Here is a 15,974-nt window from a genome sequence, read left to right as displayed (position 1 = left end):
CACTAGAACTATATGGTTGAGAGATTTTACCCTTGATGTGATGCCCTTCGTAATCCCGCTCGTCCAAAGGTTCGCTGGATCTCGAGATCGTCAAGTGTACGATCCTCTATGCGTATCCACACGAACAAACTAAGTGGAGAAGACCAAACAAAGGTGTGCTAGCACCTTAGGTGGTTCGGCCAAGGAGGAGGAGAGGGAGAGGAGAAAATAAGAGGAGGAAGAGGATGGAATGAATTGGCTTGAATGAAAAAAAATGAATTCATTCACTCCACAATAAGTGGTCGGCCACATTAAGAAGTGTAACCTCCTTTCTCATTTAATGTGGCCATTAAAGAGGAGATTTGTAACCTCCATGAGGTGGCACACACATGTGCTAAACTTAATGATGTGTAACACCATTATTGGCCACTTAATGCCAACTCACAAATGAGGTGGCACATAGTCAAGTCAAACTTGACTTTTCATTTTCCTCTCAAGTCAAGTCAAACTTGACATTATAATTCCCATAGTTGATCAAATCCAACCATTTGATTCAAGCTAATTTAATATAATGAATCTAATTCATTTAATTAAATTAATTCAATGAGTCATAATCTAAATTAGACTCATTGAATACATGAATCAAATTGAGTCCAACTCAATTAGTTCAATTAGGATTACTTTTAATCCAATTTGATTCATCACATGAATCTAATCCTCTTGGTTCATCATATGAACCTAATCTCCATCTAATTGTCCTTTATGTGTGACCCTATAGGTTCTTGTAACGTTGGCAATGCTTCTAAACCCATTTAGAAGCATAAGTAATGAGCGGTATCTAGCAACACATCATTACTACCCAAGTTACAAGAATGTTGAGATCCAACATCACCTTGTGACTACTAATTGTGACTCCTCACAAAATATGACATTGTCCTTCTATCCTAGACATCTAGATTGATCAATATGAGGCATAGACCGTGGCATCCTCTAATCAATCTAAATCTTGAACTTCAAGTAGACTCACTCAATCAAATGAGCTCAATATCTTATATTGACTCATTTGGGCATGATCATGTACTTAGTGGTCTCACTCTATCAAGAATATCGATGTCTCTCCCGTCATATAGGAGGGATAGATCCCATCTACATCACTCACATCCCTCTGCATAATTTGTTACATACCCAGTAATCGTCTTTATAGTCCACCCAGTTACGGGTGACGTTTGACGAAGCCAAAGTATGTAACTCCTTATGTAGGGAACCATGGTGACTTCAGGTTCAAGGACTAGTAGTTATACTAATAGCCACATGAGAAAGTATATGACACTCATATAACGATCCATTATACTTTCTCATGGCGGGTCATTCAGTATATATTCTCTAATGCATACTCATGTGTCAACTTGATATCTCCATATCCATGACTTGTGAGATCAAGTCATCGAGTTGACCTACATGCTAGTCTCGTCGCATTAACATTATCCCTGAATGTTAATACTCGACTAGGAATGATTAAGAGTAGTGTTCCCTATATCATCTCACTATCGATTCAACTAACCGATTGATATAGGTAAGAACTTTCTACTCAAGGACGCTATTATACTTAATTATTTGGCACCAATACAAGTAAGTATAATAACCAAAAAATAAATACCTTTATTTATATACAAAAATATGATACAATGAATCTATACAACAATCATCAAATAATTGACTCTAAGCCTCTAACTAACACATAAGTCAATTGACATCGGACAGGATAATGATTATCTATTGAATCTGTTAATTCTCACACGAATCCTCATTTCCATAACTCTCATGTTCTATTCATATACTCGAATCATAATCCAATATTCAACTCGATATAATATAACAAATATAATCACTATTTTACATAACTTTGCTTTAAGTTTACTTTTGTTATATGCATAATTAAAATAGTTTATTGGAATTGTTGTTTGATATCTCTCAATTTCAAGCTACAAAGTACAAATTAGTTTCAATAACATAATATATTGAAAGTTTATCGTCCAATTTCTAAACTTATGTAGTTTTCATCAGCTGTCCTTTTGCTTCCATCTTCTGTACATTTTATTCCCGCCACTCGGATTAATTGAATGCGCAGCCTTAGATTCTCATTCCATCAAGAGCACGCAGCTTCGACTGCAAGGCTCTTGCTAACATTTGCACATGGATCGCCAAATAACTTAGTTGATACCTCCACATCACAGCTCTTCGCACCAACGCATGCCTAAAACCATTATATCAACTGTTAGCCGATAATCAAAACAGTTCATTTCTAGCGAGAGCATTGAGCGGTTGCAGGAACAGTACCTCCTGAACAATAGCAAGAGCTGATGAACCTCTGCATTTGCCATGCTCGTACCTCCCGCAAGTGCCGGATGGAGTGCCAAAGCTTGCAAATTTTACTGAAGAAATGACCTGCCTCGAATAGGGACATTCAAGATGGAGTACTGGTACCTGGTTCTTTGCAGTATTCCAAGCATCCACTGGTGCTGGATGAGATTCGGAAATGTATCCACAAAGGCTTGTTGTTTGCCTCGTAGTGAAAGATATCTTCGTCGGATCACCACCCATTTCCTCGAAGAGAATAAGTTTATTTTTGCCGGGTTGAATGAACGAACGAGGAACATGATATCTGTTCATAAGAGTATAAATACATGATGCTGAAAAAAAAAAAGATGCTGTGGTTAATATAATGCAATTGTACAGTGTCTGAGACGGCTTTCCACAGTTCTTTAAGCACTTGTCGGAACTGTAAGCGCCTCTATAGTTGCACAACGAGCAGCCAGTTTGTGGGGCAAGATATGCTGGCCAATACCGCCCAATGCTTTCTCCATTTACCCATGCCATACCCTTTCTCATACCGGTAAACTCTATTGCAACAGGATCATTCCCAGCAGGGGCATCAAAGTCCGTCTGCAAGGAAAATTTTGTTGGAGATGACTTATGGAAAATACACTTAACATGGTTATCCTTAAATCAGAGAAGAATAAGTCATTATTGTTCAACAATGAGGAAATGTTACTAGTAATACAATCCTACAAAAAACAATCAATTCATAGGCCACTTTAACAACTCCTTTGTTTCATCTCTATAATAAATTAGTTCTTTTATTGTCTCTAGAATAGGTTTTTTATTTTTCTTTTTGCATTGAAGCATTTTCAGATTAATTCTCTCATAGTGATCATCCTTATGCTTTATTTTCATCTCATATTTCTTAAAGGATAGAACCTAGTGTCCCTGTCCAATCAATAGTTCTTACAAAGAACAATTAGGTTTCCCTTATCCGAGAATTATGTACAATTATAAAGATGATAGTTATTATGCTAGGTAGACAGGTTTACTGAAAAAATACTTGAGATGGCAGTTTTCTTCATCCTTCTTCCAACCACTTCGGTGTCTCATTTCTCCGAGCAATCATTGCTAGTGATTTTGTAGAGAAAAATAAATTTGAAGAGAATGTACAAAGGCAAAAAGAGAACTCAAGGACTGACCATGTACCATATCAAAGGCGAATTCTTCGGCAAGACATCTTGTGAAATCCATATTGATGAATCAGACAAGCCCAAATCTTCGCCTCGAAGTCCAATCTGAATAGAATGGTACAATGGTGCAATGAAATAGAAGTATACATCCTAATTTATGTTTTCACATCAATTAAGTATTATAAGTTTACAAAATGCTTAGGACTTGAGTTTTCCCAGTAACATAACAAAGAGAAGATACCTGATATGTCCACAAGTTTGAAGATAGATCTATCCTGCCGCTTTGGCCCTTCAACAGCACAGGACCAGTTACTCCAGCACCTGATAGGTCAAAAAATGGACCATAGTTCTAGAGAGAAATTTCAAACGAAACAAAAACAAAATATAAATCCAACTTTAGAAAGAAAAAACACTAAATACCAATTCAATAATCCTTGACTGAGAAACATTTATATGCTATCCTATAATAAAGCACAGAACTTGCTTTTACTGTGACAATAGATCACCAAATTATATCATATATGATCCTCTCAATTACAAAAGCTTGTATATTAGATGGTTCTTTACTGATTCTGGCATATAAAACCTTGTAGCTCAAGAGGTTAGGTTCATAAGTGAGCAAAAGTTCCAAAACTATGGTAACTGTATCTAGATCTTTCATGATAGGGAGTTCATGATCCAATCATATCAGTGAAATAAATACATCAAATGAACAGAACAAAAATGATGTGAACTGTGACTACCTGAAGACCAACTGTCACACTCAAAAGATCAATAATGTTCTTTCCTGGGACAAGTGATACTGTTGTCTCCAGTAAAACGTTTACATTATCACTGTTGCCTATCCCACTACCTGTGCAAAAATTCAACAAATATGGTTAATTAGGCATCACTATCAGGGAAAATGAGAGATACAGAAAGTCAAAATGCAAATAACCTGTTGACTGCCCATTAACAAAAGCATGGAGGACATGGCCAAGAGATTCCACATGTAGTATAGATTGAGTTTCATTGAAAAGAAATGGTTCATTTCCAGTTATATTGACACTGTAAAACATGTATGAGAGAGATTTAACTATGATTACAACACTAAATCACCAATGATGCAGAGATAGATTGAATATACAGAAACAGAGATACCTAATACCTTATCGAATACCAGAGGTAATCACTGACATCACCAGTAGTATTTATCTGCTCAAGTAATCCTTCTCTTTTAAAAGCACTGGTCTTCGAGATACCCACAGGTTCTTGGACATATTTCCATCCTGACTCAGTTATTTCAGAGGTAAATATGGGTTGATCTGATTCCTGACTATAAGTCTTTACATATTTGGTCTCTGAAAGAGTAGCTTGAGAAATTATCTGTCATTGGTGCAGTAACTAATCAAATAATTGGGTCAAGACCGTGCAATCTAGAAAGTACCATGAGAGTTCATTTATCATTGGTTCACCGATCTTCAACTATTCAAATATATAGGGCACTACAATTCATACAAATCAGTAAAAAAGCTAACTAAGTCTTTTTTGACAATTGAAGCTGTTTTGTACAAATTTGAACCTTCAATCTCTTCTGTCCCTAAAATTATGCAAGTTTGATAGTCTTATGAAATAAAATTCCATGATGTTGATCTTTTGATCGGGGTTCAAAATCTCGGACTCGATCTTTGCCTATGTCAATATTCCGATGTATGGTTTTGGTGGTAAATTAGAGGTGGGAGGAATGAGGTGAAGAAGAAAAAACTAAGACAATTATTCAATGTTTGCTTTCCATCTGGAATGCTACAATTTTGGCATTATCATCTATGGAGACAACTATGAAGAAAAAAATAATAAGATTATCTCAATTTTAGAATGACAAGAGATGTCATGTTGACATGAAATAATACTCATCAACATGATTGATACAATGGCATAGCAGATGCTGTCTTTGTGCTAAGTAGTATCAAGTTTTGTAATTTATCAGAACAATACATTATGACTATTTCCCTTGGCATTGTATGAGATTTAAAACCATGCTTTTGATTCAGGTTTAATATATCCTAGTATCAAGTCTCCATTGCTAAATGATGCTAGTATGTTTTATTGTTGTTCTGCATCTCAATGGGCATAAGTTGTCTTGGCTCTTTAAGATGAAACATCAAGATTTTGATTCATGTTTTTGACTTGGAGCAATGTCACTATTAACGAAGCAACTTTTCAATTTAATTTTTCTATCATCATTCAAACATTAGCAAATGCCCAAAGGCCCCCCAAGTTGTATGGACTTTTAAGGAGATCCTCAATATACACAAAAAAAAAAAAAAAGAGAAGATGTAATGTTCAACGGCAGGAGTTTGATAGACAAGCATCAGAATAGTCTACAACCATTATAGGTGTACTGGAGATAATACTTGGTAATTTAGTGATAGCTTTGAATGCAAGCAAGAATTGTATTCCAATACAGGAGTACCTAAAATGGAAGCCAATACAACAATTATAGAGTTCTAGTGTTCTACCATACAATGGATTTAGTGAGTTGAATGGTAGCATGGTCCAAGTTATTGATGTGAGCCAAGAAGAGGCATTGAAGGGAATTGGGGGACCCATGACAAGGTCCAAGACTAAGAGAATGAAGCAAGCTTTGGAAGGCTTAATAATGAGGCTCAAGGAAAAGGAGGATCAATGCACAATGGAGGCAACAACTAAGTGGATCACATTCCTTCAATTTGAAAGTGAAATTGGACCAACATGAGGACCATTTTCGTGTGCATGCATGGGGGGTTTTTCTAAAGTGACTTTTGATGTCCTTTGTGGGTTTTTAATGCATTTTTGAGAGTTCCTAAGCTAGTATAACAAATACCATGCATGCATGGTTGCATTAAGCTAGTATTAGGGATTAGTGGTTGCATTAGTGGATAATAAAACCCATGCATGCAAGCATGATATTTATTGCATAATTAGTGCATAGAGGATCTTAAGGGATGTTAAATAGAAGAACTCTTGTATGACAAATCATGTAAGTTTGAATGAAAATTTGAGTTTCTCTTTTGTGAGAGCTTCCTTCTTGTTCTTAGGCAAAGAACTAATTTCGATCTTATCAAGGCAACTTGTGACGATCAAAACTCCATGACTTATCACTCACCTTCTCATCTTGCTTGAGTGTGGCGTCAATACCCTTCCCCAAGCTGAATTTCAAGGCGATCCATTTACAAGGTTTCTTTATCATTTGGTATCAGAGCGTTGGCTCCTTGATTTTCAGGTTTGTGTTTTGTTTTCATCTTTGTTCTTGTCCATCTTTGTTGATCTCTCCATCCCTATCTGTTGCAAATTTCTATTCACTATTTGGGTCCTCAACTTAAAAAAAAAAAAAAAAAAAAAATCGAAAAAAAAAAAAAAAAAAAAAAGGAATCATTAGTCATTGGTTTCTAATTGAAAAAAAAAATAAAAATAATATATAAAAAAAAAAAGAGGAGGATTTGTGAATTGAAAGGACTCAATATTCTTTCTTTGTGAAATCTGAATTCAAAAGATATTCCTTTCATTGCTCTTGATCGTTGCTGAATTTCTCGTTTTATCCGTTTATTTCTCTTGTTCTACACATATTTCTCTTGTTGGTTTCTTGTTCACTTGATTGTCTACTTGCTGTCTTAAGAAAGACATTGATAAGGTTCTTTCCTTAAGAGCTTATAAAGGAAGCTGAGTGGATAAATCTTAGTGCAACCACGTGAGTAGAGTGGTGAGGTACGTCTAACATTTCTTTTGTAATTTTCCTTGTCATCTTCTTTTGTTGCAAGCATGAGTGGGGAAAAATCACCTAATTCCCCTAGGCGAGATCTTAATAGGCTTCAAATGGAGGCACTTACTCAACAATTTGAGAGAATACTTCAAAGACAACTTGAAGAAATACACGAAAGGATGGACCGACTTGAAGGAGAAAAAGTTTCAAACCGTGGGGGCAATTCTAATCATGAAGAATTTCGTCAAAGTGAACCATTCTATGATTCACCAAGAGAAAGAAGGAGGCATGAAGGGGGAAGAAGATGTGAAAGAGGAGGTAGAGACCATAGACGAGAAGATGATCTAGGAGGTGTGAAAGTCCAGATACCTTCCTTCCAAGGGAGGAATGATCCTGAAACATATCTTGCATGGGAGATGAAAATAGAACAAATTTTCTCATGCCACAATTACAATGATGCAAAGAAAGTAAAGGTGGCTGCCCTTGAGTTCACCGATTATGCCTTAATTTGGTGGGATCAATTGCAAAAGGAAAGAAGAAGGTATGGAGAGCATCCTATCAACACTTGGGACGAAATAAAGACTTTAATGAGAAGGAGATTTGTGTCTTCCCACTACCATAGGGAATTGCACAACAAATTGCAAAGACTCACCCAAGGGAGTAGGAGTGTGGATGATTACTACAAGGAGATGGAGGTGGCTTTGATTAGGGCCAATATTGTGGAGGATAGGGAAGCTACCATGGCTCGGTTTCTCCATGGCCTTAAACCGAGACATTGGAGACATTGTGGAGTTACAACATTATGTGGAGCTTGACGACTTAGTGCATCAAGCAATGAAAATAGAGCAACAATTAAAGAGAAAGGGCGTTATGAAGAAATCATCTTCTCCAAACTACTCTTCAAGTTGGAAGGACAAGCCAAAGAAGGAGGGTTCTTCTTCAAATTCTAAGGAGGAAGCAAGCATTAAGAAGCATATTCCTACTACCTCTTCTTCCACTTCTAAGAGTAGGGATATCAAGTGTTTTAGGTGTTTGGGAAAAGGTCATATTGCATCCGAATGCCCGAATAAGAAGACTATGGTGGTGAGGGATAATGGGAGTATCTCTAGTGAAGAAATTTCTTCTCATTCCTCTTCCTCAAGCGATGAAGAAAATGATGGAGCAGCCTATGCGCAAGATGGAGATCTCTTGGTGGTTAGGAGATTATTGGGAAGCCAAGCCAAGGAGCATGAGGAGGACCAAAGAGAAAATATTTTTCATACCCGCTGCCTTATTCAAGGAAAGACATGCTCTATGATCATTGATGGTGGAAGTTGCACCAATGTGGCAAGCACTAGGTTGGTCACCAAACTCAACCTCAAGACTACACCACATGCAAGACCATATAAACTCCAATGGCTAAGTAATAGTGGTGAATTGGTAGTGAACCAGCAAGTGTTGATTAATTTCTCCATTGGCAAATATGAAGATCAAGTTCTATGTGATATTGTGCCTATGGAGGCAAGCCACATTCTTCTTGGAAGACCTTGGCAGTTTGATAGGCGAGCTCACCATGATGGATTCTCCAACAAGTTCTCTTTTGTCCACAATTCTCGCAAAGTTACACTTGTACCATTATCGCCTAGGGAGGTTTGTGAGGATCAAATAAAAATGAGAGAGAAAGGAGAAAAAGAAGAGCGAGAGCATAAGAAAAAGAAAGAGTGTGTGCAAAAGAAAATACTTGATTTTGAGGACAAAATTCAAAAGAAAAGAAAGAATGAGGAAAAGAAAGAGAGAAAAATAAAAAATTTGTTTACAAGAGTAAGTGAGGTGAAGAAAGCTTATTTGACAAGGCAACCAATGGTTCTTTTTTGTGCAAGGAAACTTGCTTGGAATCTAATACTAACTCTTTGCCTAGTGAAGTTGTTGTTATTTTGCAGGATTTTGAAGATGTGTTTCCCAAGGAAGTACCTCACAGATTGCCACCAATGAGGGGGATTGAACACCAAATAGACCTTATTCCTGGTACTTCTCTGCCCAATAGGCCAGCTTATAGGAGCAACCCTCAAGAAACAAAGGAGATACAAAATCAAGTGGAGGAGTTATTGCAAAAAGGATGGGTTAGAGAAAGTTTAAGTCCTTGTGTTGTACCCGTAATTTTGGTGCCTAAAAAGGATGGAACATGGAGGATGTGCACTGACTGTAGAGCCATCAACAACATCACAATTCGGTATAGACATCCAATCCCTAGACTTGATGATTTGCTTGATGAATTGCATGGTGCTTGCTTCTTTTCTAAAATTGATTTAAAAAGTGGGTACCATCAAATTAGGATAAGGGAAGGGGATGAATGGAAAACAGCTTTCAAAACCAAATATGGATTGTATGAATGGTTGGTAATGCCTTTTGGGTTAACTAATGCACCAAGCACTTTTATGAGGCTTATGAACCATGTCTTACGAGAATTTCTTGGAAAATTTGTGGTAGTATACTTCGATGATATTTTGGTATATTCTAAGAGTTTTGTTGAGCATATTGCACATCTCCAATCTGTCTTGCATGTCCTTAGAAAGGAAAAACTATATGCTAACCTGGAAAAGTGTTCTTTTTGCACTAATCATGTGGTTTTTCTTGGTTTTGTCATAAGTTCCAAAGGAGTGCAGGTTGATGAAGGGAAAGTTAAGGCCATTAGAGATTGGCCAACTCCTAAAACTGTGAGTGAGGTTAGGAGCTTCCATGGGTTGGCAAGTTTCTATAGGAGGTTTGTGAAGGATTTCAGCACAGTGGCAGCACCCCTAAATGAAATTGTTAAGAAAAATATGGGTTTTAGATGGGGAGAGAATCAAGAAAATACATTTCAAACACTTAAGGATAAACTCACACATGCACCCATTCTTGCTTTACCTGATTTTTCCAAATCATTTGAAATTGAATGTGATGCATCTCATGTGGGTATTGGGGCTGTTTTACTTCAAGATGGTCATCCCATTGCATATTTTAGTGAGAAATTAAGTGGTGGCACCCTCAACTATTCCACTTATGACATAGAATTGTATGCCCTTGTTAGAGCATTGCAAACATGGCAGCATTATCTTTTGCCTAAAGAATTTATCATTCATAGTGATCATGAATCTTTGAAGTATTTGAAAGGGCAAGGGAAGCTCAACAAAAGGCATGCCAAATGGGTCGAATTTCTTGAACAATTTCCTTATGTGATTAAGCATAAGCAAGGAAAGGTAAATATTGTAGCAGATGCACTTTCAAGAAGGTATAATTTGTTCGCTACACTTGAAACTAAATTGCTTGCCTTTGAACATATTAAGGAATTGTATGTACATGATAATGAGTTTTCCCAATTATATATTGCATGTGAAAAGAAATCACAAAATGGGTTTATTAGGCATGACAACTACTTGTTTAAGAATAACAGACTTTGTGTGCCTAGAGGATCGATGCGTAAATTGCTAGTTAGGGAAGCACATGAGGGGGGTTTAATAGGACACTTTGGGGTTCAAAAGACCTTAGAAATGCTGCTGGAACATTTTCATTGGCCACACATGAAACACGATGTGCAGAAATTTTGTGCACGGTGCATTGTGTGTAGAAAAGCAAAATCTAAGACATTACCTCATGGACTTTACACGCCTTTGCCTATTCCTAATTTTCCTTGGACTGACTTGTCTATGGATTTTGTTTTAGGACTACCACGTACTCAAAAAGGTAAGGACTCCATTTTTGTGGTAGTTGATAGATTCTCCAAGATGGCACACTTCATACCTTGCCACAAGGTGGATGATGCAACTCATATGGCAGATTTGTTTTTCAAAGAGGTAGTAAGACTTCATGGCATGCCTAGGAGCATTGTTTCAGATCGTGACACCAAATTTTTAAGCCATTTTTGGAAGACCTTATGGAACAAGCTGGGAACAAAGCTTCTTTTCTCCACCACATGCCACCCACAAACTGACGGCCAGACTGAGGTGGTAAATAGGACACTTTCTACTCTTCTTAGAGCAATTATTAAGAAGAAGAACATTAAGTCTTGGGAAGAATGTTTACCTCATGTTGAATTTGCTTATAATAGGGCGGTCCATTCTACTACTCAATTTTCTCCTTTTGAGATTGTTTATGGGTTCAATCCACTAACACCTCTTGATTTGCTTCCTTTACCTAACACTTCTTCTTTAGTTCACAAGGATGGCAAAACAAAGGCAGAATATGTGAAGAAGCTTCATGAGCAAGTTAAAGCTCAAATTGAGAAGAAAATGGAGCAATATGCAAATCGAGCCAATAAAGGGAGAAAAAGAGTGGTCCTTGAACCCGGTGATTGGGTGTGGGTTCATATGAGGAAGGAACGGTTTCCTACCCAAAGGAAATCAAAGCTTCAACCAAGAGGAGATGGACCATTCCAAGTGTTGGAAAGAATTAATGACAATGCTTACAAAATTGATTTGCCCGGTGAGTATGGTGTTAGTGTAACATTTAATGTGGCTGATTTGAGTCCTTTTGATGTAGGAGATGAAGACCTAAATTCGAGGACGAATTCACCTAAAGAAGGAGGGAATGATGTGAGCCAAGAAGAGGCATTGAAGGAAATTGGGGGACCCATGACAAGGTCCAAGACTAAGAGAATGAAGCAAGCTTTGGAAGGCTTAATAATGAGGCTCAAGGAAAAGGAGGATCAATGCACAATGGAGGCAACAACTAAGTGGATCACATTCCTTCAATTTGAAAGTGAAATTGGACCAACATGAGGACCATTTTCGTGTGCATGCATGGGGGGTTTTTCTAAAGTGACTTTTGATGTCCTTTGTGGGTTTTTAATGCATTTTTGAGAGTTCCTAAGCTAGTATAACAAATACCATGCATGGATGGTTGCATTAAGCTAGTATTAGGGATTAGTGGTTGCATTAGTGGATAATAAAACTCATGCATGCAAGCATGATATTTATTGCATAATTAGTGCATAGAGGATCTTAAGGGATGTTAAATAGGAGAACTCTTGTATGACAAATCATGTAAGTTTGAATGAAAATTTGAGTTTCTCTTTTGTGAGAGCTTCCTTCTTGTTCTTAGGCAAAGAACTAATTTCGATCTTATCAAGGCAACTTGTGGCGATCAAAACTCCATGACTTATCACTCACCTTCTCATCTTGCTTGAGTGTGGCGTCAATACCCTTCCCCAAGCTGAATTTCAAGGCGATCCATTTACAAGGTTTCTTTATCAGTTATGAACATTCCTAAATTTAAAATTGGATTATTTTCATTTAAGCTTCAGGTCATATATGGTTTTTTCCATTTTTCTTCTGTTTTTTATTCCCTGAGACATTCTAATACATAAAGATGGGTGTGATGTACACATTGCAAATTGCAATCATGTGTGCTTGTGGAATTTGAAAGTTGAGAGTTAGCTTTGACCAAATTTTGCATCCTTTATTTGACTTTCTTGTATAGATATATCTTTCATACTCATGAACACACATTAACATTGTTCAACATGCTCATAAAGAAAGATGCAATGTTGAATTAATTAATATCATAATAACTAATTACCGATAGAAAATGTGAGACTTTCTTTTAAACCAACTTTAAATTGGATCATCATTATCAATATGCCAATTTGTTACACTAAGTAGATGACAAGTCCTTGATGAGAAATTTAACAAAGATAATGACAATTTATTTTTCGCAAGAGTAGTTTCCAACTAGAAAGGCCACAATTTTGCAGGAAGAAAAAATCCATAACTCTTACACTGTGTTGAAGTGAGGAAAGAACTTGAGATGATTAGAGAATTAAATAGTTGCTACATGTATTACCCCTCCACTAAATTTTATCTTGAAAATATGGACTATATATTCTAACAATAATCTTAAAGGATTGGAATTTACCAGGTTCCCTAATCAAGTGGTATCATAGTATCCATCCTCGTGCTAGGCAACTAACATATATTAGGTCAACATTGTTGGAAATTTCCAACGAAAGGGAAAAATGAAGGTATCGTACATGCCTCAAATCGGATCCTTATCTTTACTAATTTGCAAAATATTTCTGCTTTGTGCGGCTTGGACTAATTTTCTGAAGATATGCAAGATGCGTGCTACTATAGTGGTATATAGCTACAACCTATAAACATCTTAAAGTTATAAACCATGCGGCAAGTTATAGCTACCAAACGGAATACATGTTTATAATTTCAACACAACCTATTAGTCTAATATTAATGATAACTGCAGTTTCAGCCATATTGTTTTTTTTTCATGTGAATTATTTTGCTAATACCGAAAATAGCACGGTTATCCAGGACTTGCAATATAAGCTTGCAAATACTAAATTTGCAATTGATCAAGTAGGATATTTTGCTTATGCCTATCATCTGAACAAATATTTTTTGGTGAATTTGTATTCAAAACAAAAAAAAAAGGAGATTTAGAATTTGCAAGAATACAAAATGAAGTCTTATTTAACAAAGAATAATTATTAATCATCTCCACCCGATAGAATCAAACCTCATATTAACCAAATAAAGATGCAACAAGTAATGGTTGAACATGATTTCATCATCTAACTAGAATGAATTATTGAAGAGTGAATGTTCTACCAGTGCATAGTTTTGGAAACAACAGTCTTTGCATCACACTACATAAAAACAAAGTGTTCATGTAACTCGAATCCAAATCCTTCCATAGCTAAATGAGTAAACCTTACCGTCATGTCAAGGGTCCACATATCCTTGTCTACTCGAGAAAAAAAAATGAGCCCAAAAAGATGTTCATTTCAGCAATAAACATTTTTAAAATATGGATAGGTAGAGGATTTGGCCTATGTATTTCTGGCATAAAATCCCAATTTTCTCAAAAATTATTTTTCTACATCTAATTATATACTTCATGTCCTTGCACAAGAAAAGGAAATATTGAAAGGAATTTGGATCATTTTTTACTAAATATGGACCAAAATATCGTAGATATCAAGCAAGGTTAAATTTTCTAGGTATATTGAAGCAAGGTTAAGACTTTGAAATCAATAAATGGTTCAAGATCATGAAATTTAATGCTTAAAGGTAAAATTTGATAATTTAGAAAATTTTACAATTTAAGAATTAAAGATAGTTTTACCTGTGCAGTATTGAAAACAACATTTTCGCAGTCAGGAAGAACACTCACAGACCATGCTGCTAAATGGTATGTTTTACCATAAAAAGTAACAGTCGCATCAGAGTTGGAATTTACATTAGCAAGAAATGCTGCACAGGTCCCAGAGGATGTCTTATAAACATGAGCCTAAAGTATGCAACGTTTTAGCAAAATGGGAAAAAAAATATATAAAATAGTAGTAACGAATGAAACATAATGAAACAGAAAGGAGATCCCGCTAAGGTTAATATGACCACTTATTTCCATCATAGTATGAGAATTGTAAAATTTACATGCGCAAAATGACTTTAGAACATCAAAGATAGCCACCATGACAATAAGCCCTGAATCCAAACTATTTTGGTTCTGGCTACATATATCTTATTTTGCCAGTCAACTCTATGGCAAGCTATAAAATGCCAAAGATTACTCAAAATTCCACCATCTTGATGAATGAAATAAGATAATGAAACATGTTTTTGCTAACCAATACATATTTGTAAATTTTGCCTAAGTGTGGTCAACTGAAAGCCCAAAACACATAGGGAAGCTTGGGTAGGGCTCAATTCAGATTAAGTCAACTTTGTAGAAAAACTTCCTAACATGACTATTGTACAAGTTGGCAAAGTCACATGTTAGTCTTCATGTGGATTCCATTCTTGTATTTTTTTTTGTACTTTGTTATACAAATTAGATTAATTACTAAAGTTATCCAACAAATTGATATTTTAATCTGGTGGTCTACCTACATATTTGTTTAACTAGTTGGTACCTATTTATTATATATATAATTAATACAAATATGGACAACAATATATTTGAATTTCGAGTTGACTTCATGCCCCATGTCTAGCTTAGCATGTAGTAGCTAATAAAATGCTTGGGTGTGGGACTCTATAATCTTGAACTTTGTGAAAACAATAGGAAACAATCATAATGTAGTCTCCCTTGGCAATCTCGAATTCTAGATTCCTAGTGATTAGACAACATTTTCATCCAAATTTCATGACCACCAACTTCAGATTTTAAAATACTTCTGCAATAATTCACATATTTCTTGATTTAACAAACTAATTTAGATTATAATCATTTATTATTCTATATAATTCTTCAATACATTAGGGTGAAATTGTATCAAGATAGATCTTAATATTGGATATGCAGAGATAGATTTGATTGGTTCTCGTTAAATAGGAGATTGAAATCAGGATATTGCATTTGTTGTCGAAGCAATTTGATTTAGTAATGAATAATCAAATTAGTAAATTGAAACATTACCTTTGTTATACATAGCTAATAACTCAAATGCTTAAGCACAATTTAGTAGTCATCTAAACCTATAACCCTTTTCTTCAGCCTACATACAGCTCTCCATATGGGAGAAAATAAGTGTCATAATAAGTAATGACTCATCTACATAACAGAAGTGTCCCATTAAAACTCACAAGTTGATAATAGTGCACTTCTAAGCTTATAAGCCCACTTCATCCCACAACACTCCACGCGGAATTATACCACGAACTCAACCAAAAATAGAGACGAATTATCACTTTCAATCAAATAGTAGGAAAAAAGTAATTAAGGGAAATAAAATGTAACAAAATTATTTGCATTGACACAACAACATAATATAAAAAGAAAGTTCATATTTT

At 35.8% G+C, this 15,974-nt stretch overlaps 1 protein-coding gene across 4 annotated transcripts in view; it reads right to left on the bottom strand.

Moving 5' to 3' along the window:
- Positions 1–1,852: 1,852 nt before the first annotated feature.
- Positions 1,853–15,974, bottom strand: part of LOC122018856 (beta-galactosidase 6-like) — a 53,791-nt gene continuing 39,669 nt past the window's right edge. For 2 of the 4 annotated variants that reach the window (XM_042576296.1, XM_042576297.1), the window contains 9 exons: positions 14,305–14,469; positions 4,639–4,856; positions 4,429–4,538; positions 4,235–4,344; positions 3,733–3,840; positions 3,501–3,596; positions 2,714–2,922; positions 2,317–2,641; positions 1,853–2,233 (listed from right to left, as the gene is read on the bottom strand). In XM_042576296.1, the coding sequence (XP_042432230.1) occupies positions 2,126–2,233; positions 2,317–2,641; positions 2,714–2,922; positions 3,501–3,596; positions 3,733–3,840; positions 4,235–4,344; positions 4,429–4,538; positions 4,639–4,856; positions 14,305–14,469 (1,449 nt within the window). In that variant the 3' untranslated portion in view covers positions 1,853–2,125. Of the gene's footprint in view, positions 2,234–2,316; positions 2,642–2,713; positions 2,923–3,361; positions 3,430–3,500; positions 3,597–3,732; positions 3,841–4,234; positions 4,345–4,428; positions 4,539–4,638; positions 4,857–14,304; positions 14,470–15,974 lie in introns of those variants that run through there. The other 2 variants (XM_042576298.1, XM_042576299.1) reach the window with 2 other exon arrangements.

The sequence above is a fragment of the Zingiber officinale genome, chromosome 9A (assembly GCF_018446385.1).
Source record: "Zingiber officinale cultivar Zhangliang chromosome 9A, Zo_v1.1, whole genome shotgun sequence".
Lineage (NCBI taxonomy): Eukaryota > Viridiplantae > Streptophyta > Magnoliopsida > Zingiberales > Zingiberaceae > Zingiber > Zingiber officinale.
The sequence above is the reverse complement of the archived record's forward strand: the minus strand, read 5'-3'. Positions and strand labels throughout refer to the sequence as shown.